The sequence below is a fragment of the Lepidochelys olivacea genome, assembly GCF_965140295.1.
Source record: "Lepidochelys olivacea isolate rLepOli2 genome assembly, chromosome: 7".
NCBI lineage: Eukaryota > Metazoa > Chordata > Testudines > Cheloniidae > Lepidochelys > Lepidochelys olivacea.
The window spans coordinates 91,765,587-91,781,932 of NC_140417.1; the positions used below are offsets into that span (position 1 = coordinate 91,765,587).

At 46.2% G+C, this 16,346-nt stretch overlaps 1 protein-coding gene and 1 long non-coding RNA gene across 2 annotated transcripts in view; both read right to left on the reverse strand.

The window, feature by feature from the left end:
• The window catches only part of LOC311523312, a 43,403-nt gene that overhangs the window by 1,175 nt on the left and 25,882 nt on the right, over positions 1-16,346 (reverse strand). The window lies entirely within an intron of this gene.
• LOC311523311 (uncharacterized protein) lies at positions 1,184-4,192 on the reverse strand. The gene is made up of 3 exons (XM_084633121.1): positions 4,131-4,192; positions 1,991-2,230; positions 1,184-1,860 (listed from the first exon to the last, which is right to left on the reverse strand). Exons 2-3 carry the CDS (start codon positions 2,126-2,128, stop codon positions 1,309-1,311), a joined length of 690 nt encoding a protein of 229 aa, XP_084489247.1. The 5' UTR covers positions 2,129-2,230; positions 4,131-4,192; the 3' UTR covers positions 1,184-1,308.

The following is a 16,346-nucleotide window of genomic DNA, read 5'->3' on the forward strand; positions in this document are numbered from 1 at the left end:
AAGCAAACAACATTCTAATAAAAAATATGAAACTGTCTAGTAAACTTTAAAATAAAATAAAAAAATATCCATTAGGGTTTTTTTTCTATTTAAAAAAGTCATAGCTTTAAAACAAAATAATCCATTTCAGGCTGTACAACAAACACAGGTTTTGAGTTTATTTCTACCACTTTGAAAACAACCCCCACAAATATTTTTTTTAAAAAATACATCTCATTTTGCAAAGTAAAAACCCTGTTAATTGGAAACACACCATCACCATTGGTTGATTGGATCACCCCTCCCTAGTATTCCCTTTTGTGATCGGGGGTGGGGAATAAGTTTTCTGCACAATTGGGCTGCTTTTCTTTTTTTTCTTTTTTAAGTTCAAATACTCCCCCCGTCCCCCGTAGGGCCTTCTTACAGTAACCATTTCAAGTGAGGGGCCCTTTGCAGATATCAATGAATGTCTTGGGGCTTGTTTTGTTTCTAAAAACATGTTTCTTTCATGCTTAAAGTTTGGTGGGGCGGGGGGTGATTTCTAGAAAAAAGTGCCCCGTAGCCTTCAACCAACTCCTGGGCCATATTTAAACTGGCCTATAGCATTCCACCAACTCCAGGGGTTATATTTAAACTGCCCAATAGCATCTGCAAACTCCTGAGGTTTTATTTCATTTCATATTAATCAGAACTCACCATCCTCACCCACCCACCTCCCTTACTATGGGTGCACCCCCATCAAAATTAACCCTATGGCAACAAGGGTGAGTAATCACAGTCACCCCTGGCTATTCAGTGAGGGGGGTGATTAAACCCGTTCAGTTCAACAGAATAAGTCAGCTCTATTGTACTCAACCACATGTCTGAACCATCCCAGTTTGTTTTATTGTAAACACATTTTTAGGTTATTTTTCCCCCCTCCCACAACATACATTTCAGCTTTTTTTTTTTTTTTTTTTTGCTGTAAATGGATCTCTCTTACACAAAAGACACAAGAGCTAGGTTCTCACAAACAATTTTTTTTATTTAAAAGACATACAGCGCCTTGAAAACAAACCAAGATGCTCCATTAAAAAAAGAAAGAAAGAAAGAAAGAAAGAAAAGACTTTAAGCTCCCTTAAGGGCCAGAGACCTTTTAACAGAAATACAGATAGTCACAAAGCCCTTTTCAATAGATTTTTTTTTTAATTTACAGCTACCAAGTTTTATATCGCATCTTTGGCCCCTCACCATTTTCTAACTTAATCCTTTTAGATTTCTTACAAATAGCCTTTTTCTTAAGCAGAGTTCTGTAACTTTTTGTGCGGACCAGACGGTCAATATAACGCTCTAAGCAGGCATCTTCCGGTTGGTCATTTTCTTTAAAACGTGGTCAGGGTCTCCACTGAATTGCACAGCATTTATCAAGGTCACCCCTTGTGCTAAATGTTCTTGGGTTAGGCACAGACATTGCATAGCATAACCTACGGCAATAACAGTGTTTAATAAGCTTTCCAAACACAGCTCAGCACACAGGCCCAGGAGCTTGCAGTTTATATCCGCTGAAGTCCAAGTCACGCAGTCATGGTGCCGCTGGCCTGGTGCATCTATGACACAGCCCTCACAATCTTCAAAAAGCTTTTCCCTAAGACAGTGATTAATAACAGAATAAACAGCAACGCGTACAATAGTCCGCATGACTTTTTTATGCTCACGACGTGGCACTGGCTCAGTCAGTTCCATGCCAAGCCTCCTCCTAAACTCCTCATAGCCGTCATCCTCGGAGTCCTCTTCAACATTTTGTATCGGCGTTGAGCAAAAACAAGGTGGGCCCGGTTCATCTTTGCTGCTTGGTGCAACGCTGTCCAGCATCTCCGGGTCCTCTAGAAAGGCATCATCGAGCTGTTGAGAGATTTTTTTCAAAAAAGAAACAGCGTAAGCACCCCACTGCTTGGTTTTTGATTTACACAATCCCTGGTTCCTAGCCCCGTTACACCCCACCCCGACCGTCACTTCTTAAGCATTCATTTACCTGAGCGTTCATCTTGTCCACTAGTGACTTCCCCGAGCTGCGATCACCTTCCTCCTCCAGGGGGGTGGACAACAAGAGGCCATCACGCTCATCGCGGGGCCCCACAAGTGGCTGGGTTTCAGGTTCCGGGGTATCCATCAATGGCTGGGCCAAAGGGCTCCCCTCAATCGCCCCCTCCTCCTCCTCGGAACTGTCGCTGATGTAGCGCTTTCTCCGTGGTTTGTCGAAGGCCCTCGAGGGCTAAAACAAAGTCTGAAGTTCTCACGGGGGTGGTGAAGGAGTCCATGTTTCCACGATTTCTAAAACACGCACTCTTGGTAAAAGACAGCCTCTTCTGCCCGACGCTGGGCCTTATGGGGTGATGGTGCTGCGCTCTGATTGGCAGAGGGGTCATACGCCCCTCTTCTGGGCGGTTCACCCCATCCCAGAACCTGCCCTATTTTGGTCAAATCTGCTCTCGGGCCGGCCTGATTGGTAGAGGTTGGTGGGAGGAGTTGTTAGAGGGGTCACACGAATCATTTCCGGACGGGTCACCCCGCCCCCGGAACTCATCCTAATTGGTTAAATCTCCTCTTGGTCCTATCGGAACAAAACCCCTCCTGATTGGTAGCGGGGTGGGGGGAGGAGTTGTTAGAGGGGTCACAAGACCCACTTCCAGAGAGGACACCCCCACCCCGGAACTCGCCCTGATTGGTCAAAGCTCCTCTCTGGGCGGTCCTACAGGGGCAAAACCCACCCTGATTGGTGGGGGAGGGAGGAGTTGTTAGATGGGTCACAAGACCCACTTCCGGAGAGGACACCCCGCCCCAGAACTCGCCCTGATGGGTCAAAGCTCCTCTTGGGTGAAGTCCTACAGGGGCAAAACCCATCCTGATTGGTAGAGGGCTGTGGGAGGAGTTGTTAGAGGGGGGTCACATGATATACCTTGCTTCCGGCCACGTGGCAGCCTTGACCCTGGAAGTAATACCCCATGGGGCGGAACTTCCGGTGGGGGGGGCAGAGGTCAAGGAGTGGGGTTAAGGGGTGGGTGTCACATGACACACCTTGCTTCCGGTCACATGGCAGCCTTGACCCCGGAAGTAATAACTCATGAGGGCGGGACTTCCAGTGGGTGGGGCTAAGGGGTCAAGGGGCGGGGTTAGGGTTTGATTGATGGTAGGGCCCGTATACTACTTTGGTTAGTCGCTAAGGTGCCACAAGTACTCCTTTTCTTTTTGCAAATACAAGCTAGGCTGCTACTCTGATACCACTCATTATTTGGCAGCCTTCCTGTTTCTGACACACTGGGGAAAAAAAAGTTTGCTGTTAGCAAAGGCAACAAAAACTAATTGCTCTTCAAAAAAAATTTTGGCCAACCTAATTATATTTTTATACTTGACTTGCCAGAGTTTATAGTCCTATTTTCCTCAGTAGGATTTGACCTCCAATTTTTAAAGGATGTCTCTTTGCCTCTAACCACCTTTTACTCTGTTTGTTTAGCCATGGTAGCATTTTTTGCTGTGCTGTTGTTTTTTTTAATTGGGGTATACATTTAGTTAGGGTGACCATGTTTTCCCAAAAGGAAAATGGGACACCACTATGCCGGCCCAAGCCCTTCCCCCCACCCCCACGCAGGGCTGCCCGAGCCCTCCCTGCCTCCCGCCCATGCAGGACCAGCCTGAGGTCCCCCTCCCCACTGGGTCCTGCCTGAGCCAGCCCACAGCCTCCGCATCCTGGTCTGAGCCCCGCAGCTGCCCGCCCACACGCAGGGCTGGCCCTCCGAGTCCCCCACACTGCCCGCCCACGATCCTCCCACTGCCCATGGGGCTGGTGGTCCAAGGCCCCCCCGCCACATGCCCACCCAGGGGCCACCCAAAGGCCAGCCAGCCTGAGCAGCTTTTCCTAGCCCTCCCTCCAGTGCGGGGCTGGCATTGCAACTCCTCCCCTTTCCTCCGTGCCACACTAGGTCCCACATCCAGCGGGGGGGTCGGCAGCGAGGTGAAATGCTTCTTGCAGACTGCTCCCCCTGCCAGGGGGCCAGCGGGGCCCCTCCGCTTGGGGGATCAGGGACCCGCATCCCCACAGGCCGTCCCAAGCGCCAGGCAGAGGGCACAGTAGGTGCCCGGAGGAGGAGGGGGCACGCCCTCCCCTGGCTACTCACCCGGGCAAGGCGGGAGCTGATGGTGGCGCGGCGGGGTTGCTTCCTGGGAAGCACAGGGGGGCGGCAGGGTAGGAGCGGCTGCGGGAGCGGCGGAGCCCTGGCTGCTCTTGTCTGGGCGTGCTCTCGCTGCCCATCCCCAGTACTGCTGCAGCTGCCGCTCCAGGAGGCAGCCCAGGAGACCAGTGCGGAAAGACACTGGGGAGAGAAGATGGGGGCACGGCCGCTTGCTTCCCTCCACTGCCGCCTCTGTGCTGCGATCCCAGAAAATGCGGGACAATTCACTCATATTTAACAAAAAGTCAGGACATCTGGAAGGCAGCTAAAATACAGGACTGTCCCATTAAAAATGGGATGTCCAGTCGTCCTACATTCAGTAGAAGCCTCTATTATGATGGTTTAAAGTAGTTTCCACACAGGTTGCAGGCATTTCACTCTTGTATCTATTCCTTTTACTTTCCATTAAACTTGCATCCTCATCTTTGTGTAGTTCCCCCTTTTGGAAGTTAAATGTTACTGTAATGGGTTTCATGGGTACCCTGGCCGCCCCAGGATGTTAATGTAATTAAGTTATGGTCCCTTTTACTGATCAGTTCAACTATATTCAGCTCATGGACCAGATCCTGTGCGCCCCTTAGGACAAAATCCAGAATTGCCTCTACCCTTGTGGGTTCCAGGACTGTCTGCTGCAAGAAGCAGTCTTTAATGGTGTCTAGAAATTTTCTCTGTTTCCTATCCTGAGGTGACATGTACCTAGTTAATATAGACAGTTGAAATCCCCCATCATCATTGGGTTTGTTTTTGTAGTTTGTCTAATCTCCCTGAGCATTTCACAAACATCACCATGCTAGTCAGGTGGTCAACGGTATATTCCTACTGCTATACTCTTATTATTCAAGCGTGGAATTTCTATCTATAGAGATTCTATGGTACAGTTCACCAGCATCGTTACTGTCACCACCCAAGTGCAAAATATCCTTTTGACCCAGAAAGGCGCACTTGGGAATTCCTTCCTGTGGGGTACCCTCAAGTCCTTTCACCCTCTGGCTCCCTCTTCCCACCCCCCAGGAAGAGCTGATTATAAGTAATCCTCCTCTGGTTCCTTTTGGGGCTCTACTGTGTAGCATAGGAGCATCATATGAAGAGACTAGGATGGTCCCCGTACAGCCAAGACAGGCCATTTTTGCTTATTGGAGGTGTTCTCTTCTTGAGTCAATGTCTTTTGCTAGTAGTAGGATGTGACAGTCTGTACCCTTATGTTCACCCTTTTTACAAGACTCTGCTAAATTTTGTAAAAAGTATGCCTTTGAAGTATCATTTGAAAAGTCATTTGTTGATCATTATTGTCCTGGTAAAATGTGTGACAAGATTGTATGTAAAGTTATAAAATTCTACTAGGACATTCCTGAGACATGCTCCAAGTTTAGAAAAGCAGGCACAAACCAGTTCCTCAGAGACAAAAGGCAAAGTGACATCACCTCAGCCAGGTGTCAACAAAATGAAATAGACCATCAGCTGGAGAGGATTCTCAAAGAAGAGGAAAAGGATAAAAATGAGGAACAGAGGCCCCAAATCATCTCTCTCCCTTCATCTCTACTCACGGTCTCAACAACACTTAAAGAACAAAGAAAGACTGGGGAGAGATCGTCTCTGAAAGGAGTTCAGTCAGTAAGTTTGCTACAGCAGGTGGTGAGAGAAACCTTTGCTTTGAATTCACTTAGGGTATGTCTACACTACGGAATTAGGTCGAATTTATAGAAGTCGTTTTTTTAGAAATCAGTTTTATATATTCGAGTGTCTGTGTCCCCACAGAAAATGCTCTAAGTGCATTAAGTGCATAAACTCGGCAGAGTGCTTCCACAGTACCAAGGCTAGAGTCGACTTCCAGAGTGTTGCACTGTGGGTGGCTATCCCACAGTTCCCGCAGTCTCCGCTGCCCATTGGAATTCTGGGTTGAGATTCCAATGCCTGATGGGGCTAAAACATTGTCGCGGGTGGTTCTGGGTACATATCGTCAGGCCCCCGTTCCCTCCCTCCGTGAAAGCAAGGGCAGACAATCGTTTCGCGCCTTTTTTCCTGAGTTACCTGTGCAGACGCCATACCACGGCAAGCATGGAGCCCGCTCAGCTAACCGACACCGTATGTCTCCTGGGTGCTGGCAGACGTGATACTGCATTGCTACACAGTAGCAGCAACCCATTGCCTTGTGGCACCAGACGGTGCAATACGACTGGTATCCGTCATCATCATGTCCGAGGTGCTCCTGGCCACATCGGCCAGGAGCGCCTGGGCAGACATGGGCGCAAGGACTAAATTTGGAGTGACTTGACCAGGTCATTCTCTTTAGTCCTGCAGTCAGTCCTATTGAACCATCTTATGGTGAGCAGGCAGGAGATACGGATTGCGAGCAGTCGTACTGTACCATCTTCTGCCGGACAGGCAAGAGATGAGGATGGCTAGCAGTCGTATTGTACCATCTTCAACACCAGTTCTAAACCAGTATGTGTTTGGGGAATTTCATTTGAGATAATGAAATGACAGACTTTTCATAGGAGCGTGTGTTGCCTAGAAGGGTGGTGGGCAGTACAAGATGCACATTTCTGGAAGAAAGGCTAGGACTGGGAGCCTGCTGGTATTACGCTGCATTGTAATTCATGAGTGGTTGACTACAGCACTTATTCACTATAGCGGAGAGTGATTTACATGCCGGAGGCTGTGTGTGAGCAGACCAGGAGTGGTTGCTCTTACAGCAAAGCAGGGTAAGAGGCACCCACTGTTGGTGAATTGAAGGAACACAGCTGTCCATCAATGCAGACAGTACCCTGGGGAATATCACAGGAGGGAGGCATGGTAGAAAAGAGCAGCTGGAGACTGCTGCTCCTACTGTTAAGGTCTTACATTCAGGGGATGAGAGAATAGCTCACCTTCCTTAGTTTAGGGCTTGATTTCATGAAGGTAGCAGGTTCACTCCTCCTCAGACCATTTAGGTAGCAATCCCCTCTCTACCACCCCTAATGTTCTTGAGTACTGTACCTTTGGAGCCCAGTCCCTCCTGCAGAAGGAGCTCTGCTTGAGCTAGTGCGTAAAAACAGCAATGTGTCCACAGCACCATGGATGGCCATTCAGGCTAGCCTCCCCCAAGAACAATCCCACCTAATGTCCTGGCTATGTACTCAAGCAGCTACTCCATGCCGGTGTGGACACACTACTAGCCACTAGTTGAGGAGACGTAGTACAGATACATCTACGTGAATCACACCTGCCAGCTCAACTGGCAGACATACTCAGAGTAGCCTTGTGACAGATCAAACGTATGTGTATATTACAGAGTCATAGATCCTTTTCTAGATGGTTTGTTGCAAGACTAATTTGTGACTACATCTGATAAACTGAGTTGTCAGACCCACAAGGGCTTCTCCCCTCAGACTGAGGTTCACGAACATATCATTGGCTCCTGCTGATCCACCTGTATAAAAGGATCTCTAGAGTTTTGTCATACTGCAGTGCACTCCGATGAATAAATTCTACAGATCCATTCTTCCCTTTGTTTCAAGGAGCCTAAGGGCTGGAGGCAGGCCTCTTAACTGAATTGCGTAAGTCTCAGAAAATGTTTGGTTCACAAACTAGGAACAGGTTTAGGGGGAGAGAGATGTGAGAGTGTATCTGCTATTATAATAAAAGGCTAAGAGTCCATTTCCTACATGTGCCAAGAGAGCCACTGACTTCCAGATCATGCCCTTGGAATTATTCGTTGCAGGTGATCAAAAGTTTCTAAACCTACAGACCTGCAACTCTCTGCATTCTACTAATTACAGGGAGCGGTGCAGAACCAGATCTCTCAGAAAAGTCAAATCTCCCAAGGACATGTTGGGTCCTATTTTGGGGAAGTGGTAATAATCAGCCCACTACTACTGAAGTAGTTTTTGCTATAGCGAATGCAATATTATTCCTGTGTTCCACTAAGAGAACTTTTGTGCTTGCTCTGGTTCCTTCAGTGGGATAGGCACATAGGACTCAATCACTACACTGGATACAGCTACTTGCATAATCAGACATAATACACAACTAAAGAGGATTGTTCTGGGTTTTTCCATCCACACAAAGGGGGTTTCTCTGTGTCATCCACCATCTTTAATTAGACAGGTTTCAATGAGTACATAGAATGCATCATTTTGATTTTATCTGAAACAGCGGAAGGCTGGATCCCATTTGGATCTGACATCTGAATCAAAGCATACAGTGTAGTTATAGCCATGTCAGTCCCAGGATAGGAGAGAGAAAAGGCGGGTGAGGTAATACCTTCTATTGAACCAACTTCTGTGGCTGAGAGAGACAAGCTTTCGAGCCAAACAGTGCTCTTTTTCAGGTTTGGGAAAGCAGACCATAGCAAAATGCAAGGTGGAACAGATGGTTTAGCATAAGTAATTAGCACATATCGTAAGGGACCAGTCAAGATAGAGTAACCTGTTAAATCCTCGGCAGTCATAAGACAAAAAAAGGCTTAGCGATTACAGATCGTCGCAATAAGTCATAAAACTAGCATCTCTGATCAGTTCATGATTTTTAGCATCTAGCAGAGTAATGAATTGAGCCTCAAAGGCTCATCTTTTGAAAGTGGTGGGCAGGTTTCTTTGAGGAAGAGGACTGAACAGAGTGCTCACTTTGTGAAAAGTGTTCACCCACCATGATAGGGTATTTCTGACCGTCTTACCTTACAAAAGTTTTGCAGACAGACTTTTTTAGCACATACATTTAAATGACATACTGTGACATTTCACAACACATAGGAAGTTGCCCCATGTGTTAATATAATTTCACGGAACTGAAACTAACAAAGGAAAAGCTGGGGGGAATCTGTGGAATCCTCCACCACAATCACATCATTTTTTCCAGTGGCCATCACTTGAGAATCACCTTCTAAGGTCAAATGGATCATTGCTCAGTCAAAAACAGATGGAATCTGAATATGACCCTGAGTTACCAACACCTTCAGATTTATTAAGTCTATGTTTAGATAAACTAAATTCGAAAAACTAATGGTCCAATCATCAGCCAAGAACTATCAATATGTGAAGGTCTAATTAGCACAATATTTTACTTTTTGGAAGCCAAGTGTTGTCTATGGCTACTTGTTCACAAGAAGGTAAAACATTATCAGAAATTGTGCTTATGTTTTTACAGCAGATATATTCCCTAATTATATCAAGCATTATGCAAAGAAGAACTATAGCAGTAACAATGCCAGCTTGGTTGGACCAATATTGTAGTTTTAAGCAGGGCTCTGCTGTTTTATGAGTTACACACGTCAATTGTCAGAGGCTTGACATGACTCACAAAAGATGTACATGTAAGAGATGCACTGACATCAGTTCAGTTTTCTGTTGGATCTTAGCTTTACATTGGAATGCTGAAATCATGTTAAATTAGGATCCAACCCAACTCCTGTTAAAGTCAAAGTCAGTGGAAAGACTCTGTAAATGTTCTGTAAACAAGAAATGCCTGTTCTATAGCACCCCCTTCTAAATGTCCCTGCTGCAGCCTGTCTCAGTTTCCCCCTCAAAGAGGTAAGGGGTTCACTCTAACAGCCTGCAAAGAGACGCCAAACATTCTCTAATTAACAGCCACATGGGTCTCTTATGACATCTACTCAAAAGAGCACACAAATAATAGCTTAAAGGCTCTTACCTCAGAGCCCAAGTTAGGACTACTCAGAACTTCAAAGTCCCAAAGCAAAAGTCTCTAGGCCTGGTAAAGCCAGTCTTCAGGGAGCTAAAACAGGATCAGTCTCCCTTGCCAGCTGTGCTGCCTCTCTAAACAGAAAGAAAAGGAGTACTTATGGCACCACAGAGAGCTTATGCTCTAATAAATTGGTTAGTCTCTAAGGTGCCACAAGTCCTCCTTTTCTTTTTGCAAATACAGACTAACACGGCTGCTACTCTGAAACCTCTCTAAACAGAGATTTTCAGCAGCTCCTTTCCAGTCCACCCTGGCTGTCTTACTAGTTCAGCTTCCTCTAGCAACCCCTGCGTCTGCTGTAAGGGCCCAGGCTTCTCCACTGCCTGCAGAGCTCTGCAGTTTCTCCCCCTGCTTGCTTAAGGTCTCTCCCAGATCTTGCAGCCCTTAATCAGTCAGGTAAGTCCCACCCCTCCCAGGTGCGTGAGGCAGGGCTAATTGGACAGGCTGGCCCTCTCTAGGCCTCTGACCCTCAAGGGTGCAGACCACTGTTTTACAGATTCCCACTGACTTCTTTAGGAGTTGGATCAAACTCTCCATTAGAAATAAGTGTATTGACTGAACTAGGCTGTTCTCTCCTCTGTGCAGAAAGTAAGTGTACCTTTTGAATTTGTGAGTTACATTTTTTATAGTAATTCTTTCCACCTTTGCATAATTACTTTTTTTAAAATTTAATTACAGGAATAAACAAAGGAATTATACATGGACTGAATGAATCTGGAAAAATAGATTGACTATGCCATGCAACATCTAGCCAAACTGGTTCTCAGTATTGTTTCGAATTGTTCCTGAAAGTCCCACAACTGAGTGCAACTTCCTGGGGAAGACATTACAGTGTCAAAATGCTCTTTGATTAGTTTCCTTTCCTAGCATGCTTTTCCCTGGAGTAATTGCTACTGAGTAGAGGTCACAATAATGTGGCTCAGTGTAAATGGTGGTTTGGACAAATAAGGTTTGTGGACACCCACCACCCGCAATGACTTAATCTGCTACACTCATGGCACACACTCCAACACCGGTTATGCCCCACAAACACCGCTTCAGATTCTGCTGCTGCTGCTCCTCTCTGTGATGAGCTTGGGTTCTGCTCCTTCTACAGCCGCTCTGCTCCTCACTCCCTTTCTGGTGCTGCAGGAGGTTGGGTGGGGGTGGCATCCAGGAGTTTCTAATTGTCCCCCTCCCAAGGCCTGGGGGGGGCAAGAGGGAGTTCCTTTGGCTCCTCCCCCACTCTGCCCTGGGAGGGAGGCAGTGCAGGGAACTGGAAAGGAGGAACCACTCAGGGGATTCTTCCTGTAGCCCCATAAGAGGATCTGAAAACCTGCAGTCCATTAGGAAAATCCATCAGGTTGGCCGCCCTGTGGAAGGGGTGTCAGGCTGATCACTAGCAAGACAGGACAGATATAGTTCTGACAACTGTCAGGGATGGCCTAGGTATACTTAATCTTGAGCTTTTTGGAGGAAGGGAAGGGAGTTTGTGTTACCTTTCATCCCCTCGCTTCCCATAGGTGAGGCAACAAAAGGAATTTTTCACATAATTCCAAAAACGTTGGTGTTTCCCTACCCTTATGGCAAGTGCAGTCAGGCAAGCTATGAGATCCTTCCTGTGCCCCATCTAGAAATGTCCCTGTGCTTTCAGTTCTGGGTCCCACACTTACGTTTAATTCCACTCTAACCCATGATGTTCAGGATTAGTTCAGCTGGTTCTAACCCACTCTGTTCAGAATGGCTGAGCAGTTATTTTTGGCAACTAGAAATTTCAACCAAAAATGCACTTTTGGGAGGGCTCCAAAACTATTTGTGAATTTTGGAGTGAATTCAACAAATAGTTCTGGTAAAAAATATATATATATTTTTCATATAATTTTTTTTCAAAAAAGTCAAAACATTCCCAGTTTCAACCACCTTAAAACATTTTGCTCAGACTTCTTCATTTCTAAACATTTTAATTCAAACCAGTATTTCGTCTTCAAATTTGGCCAATTAAAAAAGAAAAAACACAAAAAGGTGAAAAATACCCCAAAACTGTCAAATTGAAATGAAAACCTTGAAAAAAGTTGTTGTGAGGTAATCCAATCGCTTTGGTCAATTTTAAACATTTTTTTTCCAAATTTTTTTATTAGACAACAAATTTCAAAAAGATTGATTCTGGTTAGAATAAAATCAGATTTTTTTTTATTTGGGAGTTTGGTCCCCCAACCGAAAAATGCATTCTTTGCTCCTCTCTAACCATATACCTCTTGGAACTTTTACACAGGCACTGCTTCAGCCACGTGGCTCAGCTTTTGGTATGAAAAGATAAAAACTAAATTAGAACTGAACTGCTCCAAAAAAAGGTCTGATCCTGCAGGCAAAATTCCTTTGATTTTATGTCTGAGAATTGCAACATCAAGCAAAGTTATTTGGTTGGGCATGCAGAGGCAAATTGTCAGGAGTAAGGCCCTGCAGCTGGCCTAAAGAGCCAGGGAGGCTGTTTGATGGATCGCCCTGCGTGATTGGCTGAGGAAATTAGCAGGCTGGTTCTTAAACTCAGCAACAGCAGCAGCTTGCTAGTTGCTCAACGCACAGGCCCAGGAACTCTCTGCCTCCCTGTGTTCATCTCTTGCCAAGCCCTGCTCCTCCACAGCACCAGCCCACGTCCTACACTGCACCCAGCCTTGTTCCAATCCTGTCCCAGCCTTGCACCTGCCTCAGAACCAGCCCTGCTGCTGCCTTCCCTGATTCCTGGTAATCTGGCTCAGACTCCTAGCTCTGACTCTGACTCTGTCTTGACCCCGGTTCTGACATTCAGACTCTGACTCCAGTTCTGACCTTCGGCCCTGATTCTGGCCCTGTCTTGACCTCTGGCTCTGGCATTTGGGCGCCAGCCACTAGACATAACCACCTACAACCCAGTCTCCTGACACAAACATGTAATGTGGTTGAAGAGGTTTCTATGTACTTTAAACATTTATGTGAAAATTCTTTGAACGCTGCTGCATACAAATAAATATACACCCACAAATCCTATTTACGTTCAGTTTACATACAAAAAGTGGAAAGCTTAATGAACACTGTTTTATGTACATAAATTCTACTATGTGCATGCACAAGTGATAATGCTCCAAAGTTGCACATGCAAATGGAAGCCACATTTTGAAAGTGTGGTCTGTAATGGTTAAAATGACTTACCACAATACAGTAACTCCTCACTTAAAGTTGTCCTGATTAACGTTGTTTCATTGTAACATTGCTGATCAATTAGGGAACATGCTTATTTAAAGTTGCGCAATACTCCCTTATAACATTGTTTGGCAGCCACCTGCTTTGTCCACTGCTGGCAGGAAGAGCAGCCCATTGGAGCTAGCTGGTGGGAGCTTGGAACCAGGGTGTACCGGCAGCCCCCCATCAGCTCCCTGCTCCCCTAAGTTCCCTGTGCGGCAGCTGCCCAGCAGGCTATCAATTGCTGGGCAGTTCAGCTGTCCCTCCCCGCACTGTCATTTGCTGCTCCTGCCCTCTGCCTTGGAGCTGCTCCTGGGAACCTCCTGCTTGCTGTGCAGAGGGGAGGAAAGCAGGGTGCTAATGTCAGGGTGTCCCCATTCCCCCGCTCCTGCCCCCCCAACCTTATCTCCACAGAGCAGGGGGAGGGAAGGGAAGGATGGACATGATAGGACTCAGGACGGAGGCAGCTTGCTGGCAGCAACTGCAGTCTCAACTTGCTGATCTACTTAAAAAGGCAATGTACTTAGAGTGGCATCAGCATACTTAAAGGGGCAATGCGAGTCTCTCTCTCACACACAGGGTGCGCGTCTCTGTCTCTCTCTGCCATGCTGTCTCCCCTCCCTCCATTCCTCCTGCCTTTTAGAGTGTCAGGCTACATTAACAACAATGTGTTAACCCTTGAGGGCTCAGCCGAGTGCTAGTTCATCATTTAGCAGTAAGGCATTCCCTGGGAAATATCCCATCCTCTTCCACCCTCTGACTCCACCACTTCAACTAAGCTTCACAATCATCATTGCTGTGTACAGTATTAAATTGTTTGTTTAAAACTTATACTATATATGTGTGTGTGTGTGTATATGGAAATATAGTCTTTTGTCTGGCGAAAAAAAATTCCCTGGAACCTAACCCCCCTATTTACATTAATTCTTCTGGGGAAATTGGATTCGCTTACCATCGTTTTGCTTAAAGTAGCATTTTTCAGAAACATAACTACAATGTTAAGCGAGGAGTTACTGTACTAAGGTTTCAGAGTAGCAGCCTGTATTAGTTCTGTATTCGCAAAAAGAAAAGGAGTACTTGTGGCACCTTAGAGACTAACAAATTAGCTATGCTCAAATAAATTTGTTAGTCTCTAAGGTGCCACAAGTACTCCTTTTCTTTGTACTAAGTAAGACAGTTAGCTAAATGGCTTTTCTACAGAATTGTTCCTCTACTTTTATGTACACTAATAATGAAATGTTTATAAGAGTTCAAATTAAGTTTACTCAATGCACAAGACTAGTGGTTAAGGGTAAACACTGACATAACGTGGCGTGGTTTCAATGCATAAACCTTAAAAGGGATTTGCATCACTTAAAATTCATGTCCATGACAATGAATAGAGGTGGATGAAAATAGCCAAAATATTCATAAATATTCTTGAGAAGTGGTGCTGTAATTTCCTAGCCTTTTTTAAATGCATGAAAATGAAAGTAAGGTCTTGTCTACACCAAAATTTATTAATTAACTAACAGTTCTTTAGAGCAGCAGTTCTCAAACTTCAGCAACCCGAGGACCTCCGTTTTGATTTAAAATTTTTCAGGGACCCCCAAGCCCTCCCCGCTCAGTCCCAGGCCCTGCCCCCACTCCACCCTTTCCCTCAAGGCCCCATCCTGGCCCCACCTCTTCCTGGCCCCTGCTCACTCCATCCCTCCTCCCTCCCTCGCTTAGTGTCCCCCACCCTCACTCACTTTCACCAGGCTGGGGCAGAGGGTTGGGGTATAGGAGGGGTGCAGGGTGCGAGATCTGGGAGGGAGTTTGGGTGCGGGAGGGGGCGTGAGGTGCATGTTCTGAGAGGGAGTTTCGGTGTGGGCTCTGGGCTGGGGCAGAGGATTGGGGTGCAGGAAGGGATGAGGGGTGTGGCGCTTACCTCGGGCGGCTCCGAAAGGGACCGACAGATCTCTCTTGGAGTGGCTCCTAGGCGGAGGGGTCAGGGGGTCTCCACACACTTCCCCTGCTCACAGACACCACCCTCCGGCCAATGGGAGCTGCGGAGTTGTCTCTTGGAGTGGGGGCAGTGTGCGGAGACATAGGGGCTGCAGGGACATGCCGGCCGCTTCCTGGAGCGACACAGAGCGGATCCAGGGCAGACAGGGAGCCTGCCTTAGCCCTACTGAGCCTCCAAAGGGGGAGGAGTTGATCAGCAGGGCCCGTGGACCCCCTGGAGTACTCTGAAGGTCCCCAGTTTGAAAAACACTGCCTTAGAGCATTTTGATTTATTCTGGTTTCAAAGTAGAGTAGATCAAAGTGCAATACAGAACTGTTTGTGCATGTCAGCATGGTCCATGTGGACAGTTAGTGCACAGCAGGCCTGTGAGGGATAGATTTACACCCTAGCTTGCCACAAACTGGATGTTCATGTAGACAAGCCCTAAGAAAGTTTTATGAGGAAAAAATGGTCAGAGAACACAAAAATATATCACAAATAGAATGTGAATAAATATTCATGATTAGATCTGGCCAAAATTTGAGATTTCTAGTTTACGAGAAATTTTGACATTTCTCAAAATTTCTCAAAAACTGGAATTTCTGAAAAAAAAATTGTTTTGGAAAACCAACAGCTGGTATTTCCTTAATGAAATAAGCCTCCCAGACAGGCTGCTGCTGACTGAAATTGACATTGTCAATTTCACGACTGCTAATGGCAATAGTTCAATGGACAAGAATGCCAATTCAGTCAGCAGCAGCTGAGGCTCTCAGGGTCTACAAGGGCAGCCCCACCATGCAGACTGCCCCAGTACCAGGGACCCCAGTGCTTTCCGACTAGCTCTTGCCGTGACCGTATTTGCATTACACATGCTCTCATGGCCACTTTGAAAATCTTTTTTTTTATTTGCACAAACATTTAAACCATTACAAATAGCAAACAAATTTACAAAGATCATGACCTGTTTGCAAATCATGCAAGATTTCAGAAAGTAACTCCTCCATTTTATAAATCGTAGGGCTTGTCTACATGGTGCATTAGTCCACACCAGTAAATTATTATGCACACCAGTATGTCATGCACTAACTGGTCCATGTAGACCCATGCTGGCTCATGCTAAAATTTACCTAGAGAGTGTTAGTGTAGTACTGTTTGAAATGGGACGATATTAATGTGCATTAGGGAACTTGGTCCAGTCGGTGCATGACAGTTGGTTCACGTGGTCCAGTTGGTGCATGACAGACAAATGCACAACAGAATTTACACCCGAGCTGGTGTGGATTAATGCACTGCTGTCGACAAGCCTTTATATCACCCGAGCA

Excerpts from the sequence above, each read along its gene's own strand:
- LOC311523311 (XM_084633121.1), bottom strand. The coding sequence starts at position 2,128 with ATGGATACCCCGGAACCTGAAACCCAGCCACTTGTGGGGCCCCGCGAT. Across the intron at positions 1,861-1,990 it reads TGGACAAGATGAACGCTCAG|CTCGATGATGCCTTTCTAGA; the intron begins GTAAATGAATGC and ends ATCTCTCAACAG.